This window comes from Camelus dromedarius, chromosome 26, assembly GCF_036321535.1.
Source record: "Camelus dromedarius isolate mCamDro1 chromosome 26, mCamDro1.pat, whole genome shotgun sequence".
NCBI lineage: Eukaryota > Metazoa > Chordata > Mammalia > Artiodactyla > Camelidae > Camelus > Camelus dromedarius.
In genome coordinates, this window is record NC_087461.1 from 13,523,054 (window position 1) to 13,540,860 (window position 17,807).

The window sequence follows — 17,807 nt, forward strand, 5'->3', positions numbered from 1 at the left end:
CTAATTAAGCGGGAGTCAGCTCTGTTTAGAGTCTATCTTTGAGTGCCACCCAGGAAGGAGGTGCTGTCTTTTCCTTTCCAGACAATCCCTGCCAACCTCTGCGGTGCCTGCAGCCACTCCACACACAGCCAGTGGAGAATTCCCGGAAACAGTGTCGTCAACCAGAACCACCTAATATGCTTGCTTAAATTTCTATTCTAACTTGAAAGACATAGTCAGAAACAAGATGTGCCTGTTCTGTTGGTCTAAGGCCAGTCCTGGTTATTCACAAACAAGACTTATCATTTCTTTTAATTTTACTTTTTTAATTGACGTATAGTTGATTTACAATGTTGCGTTAAGTTTCTGGTGTACAGCATAGTGATTCAGTTATATATAGATTCTTTTCCATTATAGGTTATTACAAAATATTGAATATAATTCCCTGTGCTAGCAAGCTCTTGTTGTTGATCTGTTTTTTATATAGTGGTGTGTAAATGTTAATCCTAAACTCCTCATTTATCCCTCCCTGCCCTTTCCCTTTGATAATTATGTTTGTTTTCTATGTCTGTGTTGTTTTCTATGTCTGTTTCTGTTTTGTAAGTAGGTTCATTTGTATCATTTATTTGATTCCACATATAAGCAATGTCATATGATATTTGTCTTTCTCTGTCTGACTGACTTTGCTTAGTATGATAATCTCCAAGTCCATCTATGTTGCTGCAAATGGCATTATTTCATTCTTCTTTATGGCTGAGTAGTATTCCATTGTGTGTATGTATGTGTGTGTATATATATATATATATCACAATGTCTTTATCCAGTTATCTGTTGATGGACATTTAGGTTGCTTCCATGTCTTCTTGGCTATTGTATACAGTGCTGCTATGAACATTGGGGTGTATGTATCTATTTGAATTAAAGTTTTCATCTTTTTTGGATATATGCCCAGGAATGGGATTGCTGGATCATACAGCAACTCTAGTTTTAGTTTTTTAAGGAAACTTCATGCTGTTCTCCATTGTGGCTGTACAAAGAGACTTATCATTATTAAAAAAAGTCTTTAGTTGGAATGGAGAGAGAGGCCATACAATTGGTAACATTTCTTCCTCCTCCAAAGTTTGGGTTAGATTCTGAGCTGCAGGGATATTGCCCCTCCAGTCCCACTTCTACCCAATTGGATCTTGAAAACATTGTGTGGTTAGCAGTGAAGACGGCAGTTCCTGTGGATTGTTGTGCAGAGTCACCAACAGCAACCAATGGTGTGGGTGGTGATAAGAATCTGGGTGAGGTGCAGGCAAGGACCACACACATCGAACCACTCCTAGTGCCTTCCCTTCCCACACGTGCACACCTGAGAGGCAGATGCAGACACCAGGGCAACAGAAGTGCATTTCCTCCTCCTGGGACCATTCAAGTTAGACCTTTATTCCAGGCTTGTTTGAAGAACACATTTTTTCCCCCTTGAAAATCTGTAGCACCGAAACCTCTAGTTGGACAGTTGTTTCTGTTGTATGTTCATCTTCTGATGTATTTAAAACAACAGGCCCAAGTACCACAGTGTCAAAGACACACTAATCTGACCTGAGAAATCAGGCATGGAGGGTTGCCTGAAAAAACAGAAATTCCTCAAATAGTGGAATTACCATGCCTTATTTTCTATGGAAGGCATACCCCCTGCTCTTTGCTGAGGATTCCTGCTATAAAGTAGCTACATGTCCTAAGAAACACTCTCAGTGTTAGGATTTAGAAGGCAATCTTCCTGATGGAAAAATTAACGATGTTTGACCACATTTCATTTTTGCTTAGGAATTCTTGAGAAAATAAAACATATCTTGGTGTTTTCTTTTGTTTTAAAGAGAGAGAGAGAGAGAAAAAAAAAGTAAACTGCATAATTTGACAATGATGCAATGATGAAAGGGTTTTTTTTTTTTTGGCATAAATTGCAAACTAAATTTAATCCACATGTAGTTACGAAGGTCCACAATTATAAAACTTAGGAAAAAAATAAGAGAAGGCTGGTGACTTTTAGCAAGAAGAAATCATATTTACTATTCTTCACACCTTTTTTTTCACATTTGTAAGCTGAAGAGTAGCTCTATGCCAACACATGACACCCTAAATCACAGTTACGTGATTTAGCAAGCCAAGGACTCTTCATATCAACACTGTATGTATGATCCAGGGCACAATGAGTCAAGAATGAAAAAACTTCCCCTTTCTAATCCAGTTTAGTAAAGATTTAATTTTTTAAAATAATTTCTTCTTTTTCTTTTGCAAACTAATGAATACAAGAATATTCCAGTCTGGGAGAGGGGTGGGAAGGGACAGACTGGGAGTTCAAAATTTGTAGATACTGACAGGCATATGCAGAATAGATAAACAAGATTATACTGTATAGCACAGGGAAATATATACAAGATCTTGTGGTGGCTCACAGTGAAAAAAAATGTGACAATGAATGTATGTATGTTCATGTATAACTGAAAAATTGTGCTCTACACTGGAAATTGACACAACATTGTAAAATGACTCTAACTCAATAAAAAAACTAAAAAAAACCCCCAAAAAACTAAAAAAAAAATCCCAGTCCTAAATCATTTACTATATATTTGTTTCTATAATAAAATTTACAAATGGATTTGTTCTCCTGAGTCACAGAGCTTTAAAGAAAAGAAAGAAAATCAATGAGTGAGTTGATTCTGTTTCCAGTTCCAAAGCTTTGCACATCAAGACTCGTGGTCCAAAATGATGTCAACCCCCCACAGAATACTTGAGGGCAAAGTCCTTTGAAAACACTTGATTTCCATTCTTTAAAAAGCACGTTGTAGATTATGTGTCAGTATGTCTTAGTTCCTTTCTTAATGGACACAGTTATCTTTTTAAATGTTCTGTGCCACAGTCTTTGGTTTTAAGAAACATATCTGGAGTGTCTGAAGGCAGAACAAATCTACCACTTGGCCTCTTAATTTTATTTCCTCTCCCATTGATCAGAGTGGTTCTGTTTTACATCTTCTTTGTTGACTAAAGGCAGGTGGTACTTTTTGCTTTCGATCCTGCTCTCTCCTCCCTGTTCTCTTAATATTCAATTAAGCAAATGGACCAGATATGTTAATCATTCTACCTTTTTATCTAAGCATCAGCTTCTCTTTTCATGCCTCCTCTGAGGGTATCTCCCATGTGGCCCCTATTTTATAAACAATCCAGCGGTTTAAAATAGTTTAACAAATTACAAATTTTATTTTTATTCATTCCTTTTGTATTTTTATCTCCGAAGGTAAAGTCAGTGACCCAGGACAGCCCATCTCTCTTGCCATCCCTCTGTGACTCAGTTCCACCCATGACTGTCTACAGGGAAGGCTTGTGCTAGAAAAGGCTACAGAACGGGTCACCCTGCCCTTGCCCATCCCCTTTCAATCCATTTCCCACAAAACAGCCAGTATGATCTTTTAAAGCTGTATATTATCCCTTGTTAAAACCCTCAAATGGTTTCCCACTGCACTTACAGTATGTTCCAGACTCTTCCTCATGCCTGTGAGGCCTGGTGGCCCCACTTGCCTCTCTGACCACAACTTCTCCAGTTTTCCCTCTTACTCAGGGGGTCAAGGGGACTGACTGGATGGTGACAGATGGAAGCTAGATTTTGGTGGTGAGCACACTGTTGCATACACAGAAGTAGAAATACAGGGCTGTACACATGAAACTTACATAATGTTGTAAGCTAATGTTACCTCAATTTAAAAAAAAAAAGCGTTTCTTGGGTAGTCTCATTCCTTCCTGCTTTATGTTCTTCACAGCACTTGTCTGCCCCACTAGAATTTAACTCCACACAAGCAGGGACCTCACCTGCCTGTTCCCCTCTCTGTACCCCAGCCCTGGTTCTATGAGATGAGGATGTGTCAATGAAGAAAACATAAAAAGTTCCCAGAGGAGCTCCCCTGGGGGTGGGGAGGGGAGGCAGGCATTAAATGGGATAAACAAGATGAACAGGTCAAGCGGAGAGTACGCTGGATGGTGACAGCGCAGCGGAGGAAAGGAAAGCAGGGGATGCTAAGGGATACTGTACGTGGCACTGAGCAGGTGACCAGATCTAGTTAGGGATGGAGAGAAGCCACCAGAGTCTGGGGAGAGCTTTTGAGGCAGGGGGACCACAAAGCACCAAGGTCCTGAGGCAAGGGTATGCCCAGAACATCAAGGAGCAGCGGTGAAACCAGGTGGCTGGAACGGAGACTGAGGGAGACAGTGATGGGGAGACGGCAGGCAGCCAGGTCACCCAGGGGGTTTACATCGTTGTGAGGATCTGGTCTTGGCTGTGTGAGTGGGGCATCCTTGGAGGCTTCTGAGCAGAGGAGGGACAAGATGAAAGGATGGGAAGTGGAGCACATGAGGGGAGGCTGCTCTTAGAAACATGAGAGTTCACCCACAAGAACAGGAAAGACTGTGGACCACATGCCACAGGTGCGGGCAGGCGGGGAGCTACATGTGCGGGGAGCTACATGTGCCGGGAGCTGGTGGGACCTTCCTCTTGATGGCTTTTCTCAGTGCAACAGGCGGCAGCATCATCGGCTGAGAGAATGTGAGTGAGGAAGGAGGTATTGGAGGTTTCCAGAGAAAGGACAGGGGAGAAAGTTTTCTAGATTAGTGGGAGATGACTGAACTGGGGAAGCTCAGGCGGCATGGAGGACCCCCACTGAGTAGACGGGGAGCTGGACTGAACCAGGGTTTCCCGGAGTGGGTACAAGCAGCGGCAAGAAGGCCACTGAGGATGGACGAGTTCAATGATGGACCACAGAGCATAATCACATGTAGAAGATGAGGAAAAATAGCAGCAAAAAAAAAAAAAAATGCAAGCTTGAAATGAATGGAACCAGACTGATGTGGAAAAATTCTCATAGATGAAACTTGAAGGTCTGGATCCTGGGAGAGTCAAGGAATGTTTATTAAATATCAGTCAACACGTATTGAATGCCTTCATTCAAGGAACCATGAGAGGTGCTGCAGAAACATACACTCTAATGCCCAGTATGAAAAAGAGTAACTCGCCCAACTGTAAGTAAAAAGTTTTTATTGCATCTCAGACATGGTGTATGAGTCAGGAGTTGGACTGAAGCTGTTTGTTTTATTCATAATTTACCAAATTAACTATTATTATTAGGTAGATGCTTCTACTGAGGTTAAACGCATGTGCTTCTGTTATAACACGATACCTGTGTCTCTGGAAAAACCAATGCTCTACAGAAAAGGCACCATCAGTTACAGGCTTATTGGGACAATAGGGTTGGAGCAGGTCACTCAAAACCTTTGCAGCTTTGAACACACAGCACTAGCCAAAAGAACACTTGGTACTTTGGGAGCGACCTTGGATATCTAGGGCAGGTATTAAAAATGCATAGAAACAATCATGGAAATAAGTGATGCCAATGGATGTCGAACTCTGACCCAGCTGAGGGTGGGCAGTTATCCAAGAGGAAGCAGAACCCAGGGGGCATCCTTAGGGGAGGGAGCCCTGGAGGTAGAGACTTGGAAACTTCCACATGTCCACTGTCTTAGTGTCCCAGATTTATCAATCACAAATGAGCCAACTGATGTCACAGAAAAGAATAACTTGTCTTTGTCCTTGAATTAAAACAACAACAACAACAACAACAACAACAACACAACTATCTGGGAAGCATCGCTCAAAATTTAAAACTTTTTTATCCTCAGGCATAATAAAATGTCATTAATTTGACTGCCCCCACGCAAAAATGACTCATAGTTTACCTTCTTGACCTTGGCCTCCTTCAGTTTTTCCAATGCCAGCTTAATTTTATCAGCCTTGGCTTGAGCTTCTGCTTCTTCCTGTGAAACAGCAAGACATTCAACACAGTCCATTAAATAATACCAGTGGGTACCCATGCCATCACTGGTGTCTTCTGGCGAAAGGCTGTATTATAGGGCACCAAATTTCACGTGCATGATTTTCAGAATTTAAGTGACAGTAAAAGAATCTTAAACCCAGAGATACAGAAGACAGTCACCTTTTATATCTTAGAAATAGTAACTTCAAAGATTGAATGATGATTCAGGGCTTCACATAGTCTGCAAAAGTCTCTGGCTCAAAACTGGGTCTAACCTGAGAAATCTCTAGGTTAATCTCAAGGGAACTGAGCACTTCCTGAAATTATATACATTCTTTTAGATCAGTATGCGTTTGCTGGGATTCCTGGTTTTTATTAGATTCCTAAAGGGGTCTTTAACTTACCCAGAGTTAAGACTTACACTCAAACTGAAATCTATAATTCACCAAAAAACAAAAAAACAAAAAAAACAAACCAAAACCCAAAACCCCAATATTGACAAACATACATGAGCAGGCAGAAAAGAGAATGAAATATTTTATGAGCCCAAAACCCTTAGATTTTTTTATGTTAATATCCTTAGAATAGGATTATTAAGGCTCTCCTACCTATTTATAATGATAAGGAAATGAGCCGTTCTGGTTGCATTTTAATTACTTGAAAGTGGACATATATATTCTTATACCAGTAGTTCTCATGTTGTTTTTGAGCCACATATCCCCTCAAGGAATATATTGAAAGCCCTGAAACCCATGAAGCTTCACGTATGTATTCAACGTTGCATACAGCTGAGTGTCATGGCCTCTCTGAAATCTTCATGGACCCTGTATTAAGAGCCTCTGTTTTTAGAAAGGCCATTATCAAAGACAAGAGATAACAAGTGTTGGTGGGGAAGTGTGCACTGTTGGTGGGAATGTAAACTGGTGCAGCCACCGTGGAAAACAATATGGAGATTCCTCAAAAAATTACAGGTGGAACTACCCTATGATCCAGCAATTCCACTCCTGGGCATTTATCCAAAGGAAACGAAGCCACCATCTTGAAGAGACCTGCACTCCCTTGTTCACGGCAGCATTATTCACATCAGCCAAGACATGGAAACAACCTGTGTCTGAGGCTGATGAACGGATAAAGAAAATGTATACATATACAATAAAATACTATTTATCCACCAGAAAAAAGGAAATCCTGCCATTTGTGACAATATGGATGAACCCTGAGGGCATCACTGAAAAAGCTGAACTCAGAGATAGAGAGTAGAATGGTGGTTGCCGGGGACTAGGGGAGAGAGGAAATAGGGTGAGGTGGGTCAAAGCATACAAACTTCCAGCGGGGAGCTGAGTGAGTTCTGGGGAGCTGACACCCAGCCTGGTGACTATGGTTAACAACACTGTGTCCTAAATCTGAAAGTTGTTAAGAGAGTAGATCTTGTATGTTCCCACCACACGTACAACAAAAAGGTAATTTTATGAGGTGATGAAAGTGTTAACTAACCTTATTGTGGTAATCATTTTGCAACGTATGTGTATCCGATCATCACGTCGTATACCTTAAACTTGCACAGTATTATACGTCAATTACATTTTAATAAAACTGGGGAAAAAAGAGCCTCTGCTCTCTATGGATTGCCAATTTTCAAATAATTTTTATACAATAATTACACAATAGAGCAATAAGTAGGATTTAATATTTGATTTATATTTCATATTTGTTCATCCAAAAGGCTTTGTAGGAAATGTCCAGGTTACTACAATTGTATTTATGAATACTAATCTTAATCACACAGCACAGCAAATGCAGAAGCCACAGGAAATACAGCTAGGTTCTACTCTAACATACTTTTTTTTTTAAACCACTTTTTTTTGAGGAGGGTACTGAGGTTTATTTATTTAGTTATTTACTTTTAATGGAGGTCCTGGGGGTTGAACCCAGAACCTTGGGCATGCTAAGCAGGTGCTCTACTGCTGAGCTATACCCTCCCCCACTAACATATTTTTAAAATGGCTTTACGCTAAGAAAAATCCTTAAAAGTGCCCTTCTTGCTTTGATGAGAGACATAAGTCAACACCCCAAATAAAGATGATATGAACTTCCCACCTGTTTATTTTCCTGGTATTCAGAAAGTGACTAACATCAAGTCCTCTTCACCTACCTGCCCCATAACGCCCCTCCCAACTTTGACCTAACAAGTGATACAGAGATCTCTTCGCCCTTCTGAACACAGCTGCCAGATTCAGCGATATTCAGAAATACGTAAGGAAGGCCTCCAATTCTATATGCACTGAGCTAGGACCAGGGTCACAGAAATGAATACATCATTTCCACAGTTCATACCAAGTTAATAGAACATTACCTCCAAAGATTGAGTATTATCAAGGAGTGTGGCATACAAATACAGATTTTTGCCAAACTGTAATAATTTGTGAATATGGTCCTAATATATCCTTTATATGCACCAGTGTGTCCTTTTATGAGGACTCTGACTTTGCAATGAGCACATCCGGGATCCTCATTTTTTTTTTATCTCAAGAGCTCTGGGCAGATAAACTCATGAATGTAACTGTCACTTTGAAGAAAGAGATTGTGAGTGGCAGAAGTCAAGAGTCCTGCCATCACTGGCCCCACGGACATACCTGGGAGAGAGGTTCAGGAGGAGGTGGTGGCAGAGGAAGGTCTAGCATGGGGTCAGCCGGTGGAGGTGGTAAGTCATCCTCACATTGGCCAATACTTGTTGCAGCAACATTTGCTCCGTAACCAAGAGAAGCTGCACCACTGAAACCTGGAACTTCCAGAGATGCCGAAGGAGGCCGGTTCAAAGAGGCCTCTTTCTGGGCCTGGACTGTCCTCTGCTCAGCCTCACTTATGTCTGCTACCAGATCCGCCATGAGAGCGTCTAAATCCTGGTCTTCAAGTGCGTTTAAGGACTCTGATAGGAGAAATCACATTAACCATCAGAACAACGATTTGCACCTGGAAAATCGGAACGATGGTAATTTTATTTCATTTTTATCATTTATTTTTATTGGATACATTTGACATGTAACTTACAAATTTAAGGTGTATGTGTGTTACTTTGATACATTTATGTGTTGTAATATGGTTGCCATTGTAAGGAGAGTTATCACATTACACGCTTACAATATTATTGTCTGTGTTTAATAAACTGTACATTAAATCTCTATGGCTAGTTTATTACTTCTCACAAGTTTGTACCCTTAAACGCCATGAAAGATGGTTATTTTAGAAAGTAAATTTGAGCACTGGTTGCAGGGGGCTGGAGGTGGGGGAAATAGGAAGAGGATGATAAAAGGGTCTGAACTTTCAGTTACAAGGTGAATGAGGTTTGAGGATCCAAGTATAACTTGATGACTGGAGTTGGTAACACTGTATTGTATAACTGAAATTTGGTGAGAGAGTAGGACTCAAATGTTCTCACACACACACAGAAGTTAAGTATGTGGGGTGATTAATGTGTTAACTTGATTAGGGGGCTCCCTCTCACAATATATATGTATATCAAATCATGGAGTTGTACACTTCAGATATCTTAAATTTTACTTGTCAGTTAAATATCAATAAAGTTAAAAAAATTCTTTACCTTCAAAAAAGAAAAAAAGAGGGGGGAGGGAAGGGAAATATCTTCCCTATTTGGGGGGACCTCACAGGTCACTTATAAGTAAAGTCAAATCCAAGCCTGTGATTAGAATACCGAAGTAGGGAATTCTTGTACATTCTAGTACAAGATCTTAGAATTTTAGAAAGTAGGGGAGGGGAGAGGTTGGAAATGGTTGGAAAGTCCTCCTCAGGTCTTTGGAGGGCAGACAGAGCACCACTGGTCAATATATTTGGAAAAAAGTAGATCTCACCCACTAGGATTTATTTACTGTTCCTTGAGACTTGGAGTTCCTGTGGGCAGCCTTCCCAATGTAGGAACTCTCACACCACACAAAGAGCAATGAACGACACACAGCAGGAAATAAAGCACTAAGGGAGTTTAGGAGTTAAAAAAAATTTTTTTTAAATTGGAATTGACTGGTAAAGACTTCGTAAGACAGATTGCTGGGAGCTCACTGTCAGAGGAAAGGGCAGCCCCGGATTTCCAGAGTGGGGGTGAGGGGGACAGTTCTCACTGGGATTCCTGCCATGTGTGACTCCGGTGGGGGTCAGACATGTGATCCTGAAAGCTGTCAGACCACAGGGCACACAGGGAGTGGTGTCGGGGAGTCGTGTTGGCAGGGCGCTTTGAGATCAGGCAGTCGCCGGATAGCGAGTGTCATGGACAAAGGATGACCATGAGGCGGAGAATTCTAGCTGCATTGTGCAGCATAAACTAGGAGGAAATGGGGGTGGTGGAAATGAAGCTTACTCAGTAACAAATCAGCAGAAAGCATGGTGAAATAATGTATTGCCAAACATCATTATCGTAAACAGCCTGGAGCATTTTACATTCACGCTGCTAGTTATATGTACAGCACATGGACTGAAGTCCGGATCTCCCAACTGTGTAAAAAGGGTTTGTTTCCTTCTAAGCCATCACTTTCTGGGCATATAAATTTTTCATAAAATTAAGTGAAATTCATTTTAAAAAACCCCAGAGAAAAGATATGTTCAACTAATGAAGCACAGTCAGAATTTTCTAGCGTTACCAATTACATTGTGACTCTTGGCACATAAGCAAATGATTTTAATCCTTTAGAAAGATTTTGGGGACAAAATTCCCATAATCACACTTAATATATATTAACAATTTCCAAAGTAAATTATAATCCTAACATATCAGTATGGAACTGAGTGGTAAGGAACTAGGGATTCTGTTTGGAAGTCTGTCACTAATTCTCTAAATGACTTTGGGTGAAATAGTTTTTTGACTCATTTTAAGCAATGCTTTCAGTGAAGACGGTAAAAAATCTATCTCTATTTTAATTCCCAACAAATTTAATTTTCAGGATACATCAGTACTTTCTTTATCGTCTTGTTTCCTTACTGACATGAGTTTCTTGTTACTGCACTTTCATGTTATTATGTTTATATATTGCTGGGTTTCTTGGTTTCCGTCATTTTCAGTAATTTTTTGATACTGGGTACTAAGTGTTTCAAAAGCATTAGTTGAGTTGACTACAACTACATTATTGATTATATTTGAATTTTAACTGAACTGATAAAGTATCCAGTTGTTATGAGAGTGTCAGGCAAAACTGCATAGTTCACATGTCCAAGTATATGTTCACTATTAATGTCATAATTTTACAAAAGTGTGTTGGTTTTTTGAAACTTCATGAATGTTACCATCATTCCATGCTGCAATGAAAATGACCGACAGAAATAATTTTACATGGGAAATAGGAAAAGAGGGAAAGTAGAAGAGATGTATTATAATTTATCAAGATACAGGTATTGGCACCTTGGGTTTATCAAAAAATTATTGAAAACGACAGAAACACAGAACTCGGGTGAGTGATAGAAATAAAATTTGGAACTCTGGATTTCTGTAACTGGGCTTCTCTATTATCCTGTTTCCCATTCTTTTGATAGGCACTGCAAGTCTTTGAAAAACCTTTTTCAAGAGTTGCAGTGAATTCTCATTTACTTGGGAGCAATTATTTTAGGATTCATTGTAATCTGAATAGCACATGGGCTAAAGATTGTCAAGCACTAAATAGGAAGAGAGAGTTTTGTTAGTAAAAGAACATGATGATCTCTGGGAGAATAAAAAAAATGTCAAATAGAGCAAATATATTATATGTTAATTATATATTAAATAAAAATATTCTTGATGCATCTATTCATATATTATCAATCAAGATGAAATGGGCAGTTCATTAATCTCCTTGAATTAATTTCCTTATTAATATTTTCATATACTACTGTAACTTATTACTCCAATGACTTAATAATAATAAGAAACTTTCTTTACTTTAAAAAAATAGTTTTTAGACTTTCTGAAAATGCAGGATAGTGTTCCTTTTCACTATAGGCAAAAATATCTTCTTGGCCTTTCAATTCAATCCAAGCACAATAAAACACCATCTGAATAAAATCCAGGACTTTAAAAATGATCCTTGTCATGATGTCCAGGTTCCTTAAATTTTGTTTTTAAAATTAGACTTCTGTACACATTTTAGTCACCATTATGATTTCAAATTACTTAAGAAAAGAAATGATTATGCTTACCATTTAAATCCTTAAAACCCACACTATAGTTAAATTCAGTTCTGGGCGGCTTAGGTTCCGGAGGAGGGAGAGTGTCGACTCCTAAACTCTGTGAAAAGAGATCATCATCCCCCAAAGTTATTCATGATACTAACATTTTTGCAGTGCAATTGAATCAGTAAGTAAAATGACATTTTTTTTTGTTTATGTCTTTTTTCTCTACATATGTTCTTAAAAAACTATTCTTACTTGAACATGTTTTAGGTGATTTTTTCCCCCTACAGAAAATTGCAAGTTAAAAATTATGCTAGAAGGTACATCTTGAAACAAAATAGGTCAACTGAGACTGATGAGAATGAGATTGTTCATTTTTATAAAACAACAGAAAAAATTTCTTGTACTGATGCATTTATGACACACCCACTACACCCAATTCTGTAAGGACTTAAGTTATGACACCAAAGAAAGGAATATTTAATCACTCAAAGATAAAAGCTATTTCAGGAGGCAGTCTGCTATTATAGAGTAAGATTTTAATCCTGTTATTTTTAATAAAACTCTTGTTAAAAAGAAATTAAGTCAGAATAAATTACTATTTTGTAAATAACATTTTTAAATTGAAAAAGTGACTTCTTTGATGATTTAAAGGCTATATTACACATATAATTTAAATTTCTAAAAATACTTTTACATAGTTTGAGAAGTGGTTTCACTGGTTCTTAATACATGAATGTTTTCATGAAAGTGAGTGCTTCCTTTGACATTAATTTGATTTGGTAAAAAATATCCTTGTTCGTGTCTTAAATTTCTGAAGGAAATCAATCATTATATGTTTGTGGGTAATTAATGAGGTATAACCAGTTACAAGTAGGAAAAAAAAAAGACCATTAATCAAAACGTTAAGAAAAAAAAATGAACCCAAGCAAGTTAGAATCAAGGATAAAATGCAGGGAAAAGTGATTGAAACCCCAGAATTCATTTAAAAAAACAGGATGACCATGCAAAAGTTGCCGAGAAAAGGGAAGATTGATGGAGAAACAATGGGGGTGAATAAGAGGACAAAAAATTTAGTGAAAGAAAGTAAAAAAAAAAAAAATTCATTAACCAGTTAGTTGATTTTTAAATGCTATAACTTGAAGCCTGACATCACAATGAGTGTAGCCAACTCATTTTTTTTTTCCCCTCAGGAATATAATTTACTATGCTACCCAAAGAAATGAGAAGTAGTTCTCTAACAAAATACGAATACATGAATGTGTGATATACCAGACTTTGAGTAAAATGCAGAGAGGGAAAGAAGAGAGAGGAAACGGTTTTAGGAGGGAACTCCTTTAATCACAGGAAAGTCATTCAAAGCCCAACAAGAAGGGAACATTTCTCTCTGTATGTCTGGTGTGGCCTCGCAAACGATTTTAGGTCATATACAAAGTCACAAGTCAAATTTTAAATTATTGTGTATCAACTTTGGATGTTTATTAAGAAAAATTAAGTTAGAATATTTAACCTAATTGAGATGCAGTTTAATTTAAAAAATCAATTAAAGACAAATATTAAGAAAATAATAAAGACAGGCAAAAGATCACAAAGATGATATGTGAATGACTGAAGTTTGAGAAGACTGTTCCACAGTAACCTCCCTAAAAGTCACATGCTTGATAAACAACAAGGACCTACTGCATAGCACAGGGAACTATATTTAATGTCTTGTAATAAGCCATAATGGAAAAGAATCTGAAAAGACATATGTATGTATATGTATAACTGAGTTCCCCTGCCATACACTTGAAACTAACACTGTAAATCAACTACACTTCAATACAAAATAAAATTTTAAAAAGCAGCCCCCAAATCATATGCTTGAAAACGTATTTCATTAAAAGCTGCGTGATGGTGATTTTCTAACTCTTCATTCTTTTTCAATGTTTAATTGGAATTCTTCCATAAAGAAGAACTTTCTCTCATCAATCATTTGTTCACTCTGAAATATGGTTTGACTAGGATTATAGAAAGACTGACATAAATGCTTGATTCTTTCCTTTATTTATCAGTTTTCAGAGTAATATGTTAATGTCTGGCAATTTCCAATGGCAACCAATAAAGTAGTGTTGTTTTTGCTTTTTACTAGTATCATTATGAACTCATAGTTTATTTTTTACATGTAGAAATTTAGAAGTTTATGTATTTAAATATTTCATTCTTTTATGGCTTGTAGATATCCATTTCTTGCTTAGGAAAGCTACCCACATCTTCAAAATGTATAAACAGTTCTCTCATGTTATCTTCTCTATGTATCTCATATATTTAGATCTGTGATTCATGGAACTCATCTAGTGTAAAGTCTGAGGGGGAAATTCAGCTTTTGATTTTTTTAGATGTGTTACCTAACACAATTTATTAAATAATTCTTTTTGCTACTTATTTAGAATGCCACTATGATCAGATTTTAAATTCTTGTTTCTATTTATATCTAATTCTGTTTCATGAACCTGTATTAATGTATCATTACTCCTTTTTCATATTTTTCTGGCAATCTGTGTATTTGAAATTTTTTTGTATATAAATAGTAGAAATGACTTCATCCCCCTTCCCCACAAAATGTCCAGTTAATATACGTACTGGTTTCTAGACTTTATGTGTATAGATATCTATGTAGACACATACATCTCATACACACACACACACACACACACACACACACACTCAAAGACAAAGAGAAAGAAACAGACCGGTGGTGGTGATGGCGTAGCATGCTAATTAATGAGAAATCTGGGAGAAAAGTAAATGACAGTTCTTTGTATTTTTCTTCCAGCTTTTCTCTAAGCTTGAAATTATTTCAAGATAAAAAAAGTAATTATCACATTATTGTATTTTAGTTCCTTGATTTTTGCTTATTTTGAAAAATTAGGAAGCCTACAGCTAATCCATCCATTTCAACCCCACTCTTGTTTTCAAGAATAGAACAGGCACAGAATTCACAAGTGGGGATCAAAACACAAGCTTTTCAAACGGCTGGGAAGACACTCGATCACCCCAAAGGGCAGCTGAAAACGGCTGAATCAAAGAACAGATTTTAGACCCAGGGACAAAGCGGGGCTTTACTTTACTCCAAAACTTACTTTTACCCTGACCTACCTGTTCGGAGACCAGTTTTAGCCACACCAACCCTGTGACTACATGCACTCGAGCACAATAAAGAAAAGATCAAAACCCAGAAAGGCCTTATGTGAAGGCAAATCCAGGACACCTGTCATTAGTCAGAACCCCTTTTCTCTAAGCCTGTTCTCCCATCTTTTGTCTCTTTTTTCATAGAATTTAAATTTTCTCAAATTTTATACAAGCAGACACCAACTAATATTGATTTATTGTTCCTAAAATAATATTTTAAACAATATAGATTATTCTTCATTTATTTTGTAGAAATCTTTAAGACCCCTGACTTATTTAGGAATACTGGATGATTCTTATTTTAGTGTTTTATGTAGAAGGTGATGAACTGACTAGTTTTTATAGAAAGGTGGCTTCAGGGGAAATTGTTCAGCGGCGGTGGTGGTTGTGGAAAGTTTGCTTGAGGAAAATTCCTCCACTGGCTGAATGTTTGAACATGGTGAGCATGAGAACGTATGTGTGACCCATGTATTCCATTAGCTGAACTCAGCAGGGTATGATCAGAGAAAAAAGCTTTATTTTTCTGCCTACCGCTGTCACAGTTCCTCACAGGAGGAACATATAATATTGTCAATTTCCAGTCTTTTCTTTTTTTGAAATAGCTCTCTTGTCATATGAAACTCAAATTCTGTGACTCTATTTTTTTTCTAATTTGAAAGTTAAGAAGGGGAATTTACCTGGGTCAGAAGATCCATCTCTCCCAGCAAATTGCTGAACATTTGGTCTATATCTTCGTTTGACTCACCCATCTGAAAAAGAAGAAATCCAGGTGAAGATGCTCTCTAATAAAAGCCTGATCCTTGGGTAATTGTTCCATCTCTTTCTATTCCCCCAAAGCCCCATCCACGGGCAAGTAAGTCAGGAAGAAAAAGTTATGGAGAGGAAAATTCATTTCAGCCTGAAATTTCATGCCTGACCTCCCTGCAATTTGCTTGGTCCAAGATTGAACCGAACCCTAAGAACTGTCTCAGAGAGACAACTGGACTCTGTTTTTCCAGATGCCCAAGTGCAACAGAGTGAACATCACTCTGGAATTCACATCACCATAGGACACCCTGATTGGGAAAGGAGAAAGCCTCAGGCCACAGGGGATTGCATGGAGAGATGGAGAACTTCATTTTCACTTAAAAATCTACATAAAAATATGTCAGGAGTGAGTAGGATTATTTACCAAACCATTCCTTGCTTTACAAAGTAATCTCTGAAACAGCAGTGTTCAGCACATTTGTTTGGAAGCATTAGGGTGACAAAACAGAAGTAAAATGGCCACAGCTTCAAGTGACAACAGATGGAAATAAAGCGTATTTTATATTATAACTTTTCTCTGCCTGAACCAGTAGAAAGAATTGTCCAAGAGAGGAAAAGCGTTTCCATACAATGACGTCAGGACGCCTTGGGAGGTGTAACTAGTTGCTCTCTTCCTGACGTTTTTGGCACGGCTGAATCGGGGCATTGGGAGAGAGATTACAAGGCCTCCTTCAGCCACTGATTAGTAATGTATTGTAGACGGTCAGCACATCTCATTTAAGCCAAATAATATTTATGTGTGTGTATATGTGTGTTTGTTTCCATCATTTTATATGAAAACATTTAAATATATCAAAGTAGGGAGAATAATATAATGATTTTTGTGTACTCATTGTCCATCTTGAACACTGATCAACTCATGACTCATCTTTTTGATGTAGATAACCCATATGTACCCCTAAAAGACCAAGGCTTTTTCTTCTTTTTACTATAACCATAATACTATTATCTCTGCATACACACTTGTGTGTGTTTGCATTTAAAATAAGTTATTTGAATTGCCAAGATATGGAAGCAACCTAAGTGTCCATCAAAGGACAACTGGATAAAGAAGATGTACACTGGAATATTACTCAGCCATTAAAAAGAATGAAATTTTGCCATCTGCAGCAACATGGATGGACTTGGAGAGCATTATGCTAAGTGAAATAAGTCAGACAGAGAAAGACAAATACTGTATGATATCATTTATATGTAGAATATAAAAAATATAACAGACAAGTGAATAAAACAAAAAAAAAAGAAGCAGACTCATAGTGATAGACAACAAACTAATGGTTGCCAGTGGGGAGAGGGAAGGAGGAAGAGGCAATATAGGGGTAAGGGAGTAAGAAGTACAAACTATTAGGTATAAAAGAAGCTACAGGGATATACTGTACAACATGGGGAATACAGCCAATATTTTCTAATAACAATAAATTGAGTTTTACTTTTAAAAATTGTGAATCACTGTATTGTATACCTGTCAGTTACATAATATTGTACAGAAACTATACTTCAATTAAAAAAATTATTTGGCTAAAAGAGGCAAAGTCAAGGCAGATCTTTCCTCGAATACATGATCTTGCAGACTTATAGTTCTCCCTTTACCATAACTTCAAACTAATACTTGAGCAATAATACCTTTTCATACTTAATAGCTTCAGCTAATTAGGGTTTCTCTGTCTCTTTATAAGATACGCATATAAAATGCCTTTGTCGTACTGACTCTGCTTACTTAAAACTAGCCTGAATGATTAAAAAAAAAATTCTTCAAAGGACAGAGATGTAATGATGATGAGGAGGAGGATGACATTTATCTAGCACCATGTTCCAAGAACTGATCTAGAAGCCAGGTTGATTGATGGTAACAGTAACCACTCAGAA

At 37.7% G+C, this 17,807-nt stretch overlaps 1 protein-coding gene across 1 annotated transcript in view; it reads right to left on the reverse strand.

Moving 5' to 3' along the window:
* Window positions 1–17,807, reverse strand: part of APBB1IP (amyloid beta precursor protein binding family B member 1 interacting protein) — a 93,843-nt gene that overhangs the window by 40,675 nt on the left and 35,361 nt on the right. The window contains exons 3-6 of the mRNA XM_031444639.2: window positions 15,812–15,883; window positions 11,991–12,078; window positions 8,453–8,745; window positions 5,743–5,820 (exon numbers count right to left, since the gene is read on the reverse strand). Of these exons, the coding sequence (XP_031300499.2) occupies window positions 5,743–5,820; window positions 8,453–8,745; window positions 11,991–12,078; window positions 15,812–15,883 (531 nt within the window). The remainder of the gene's footprint in view (window positions 1–5,742; window positions 5,821–8,452; window positions 8,746–11,990; window positions 12,079–15,811; window positions 15,884–17,807) is intronic.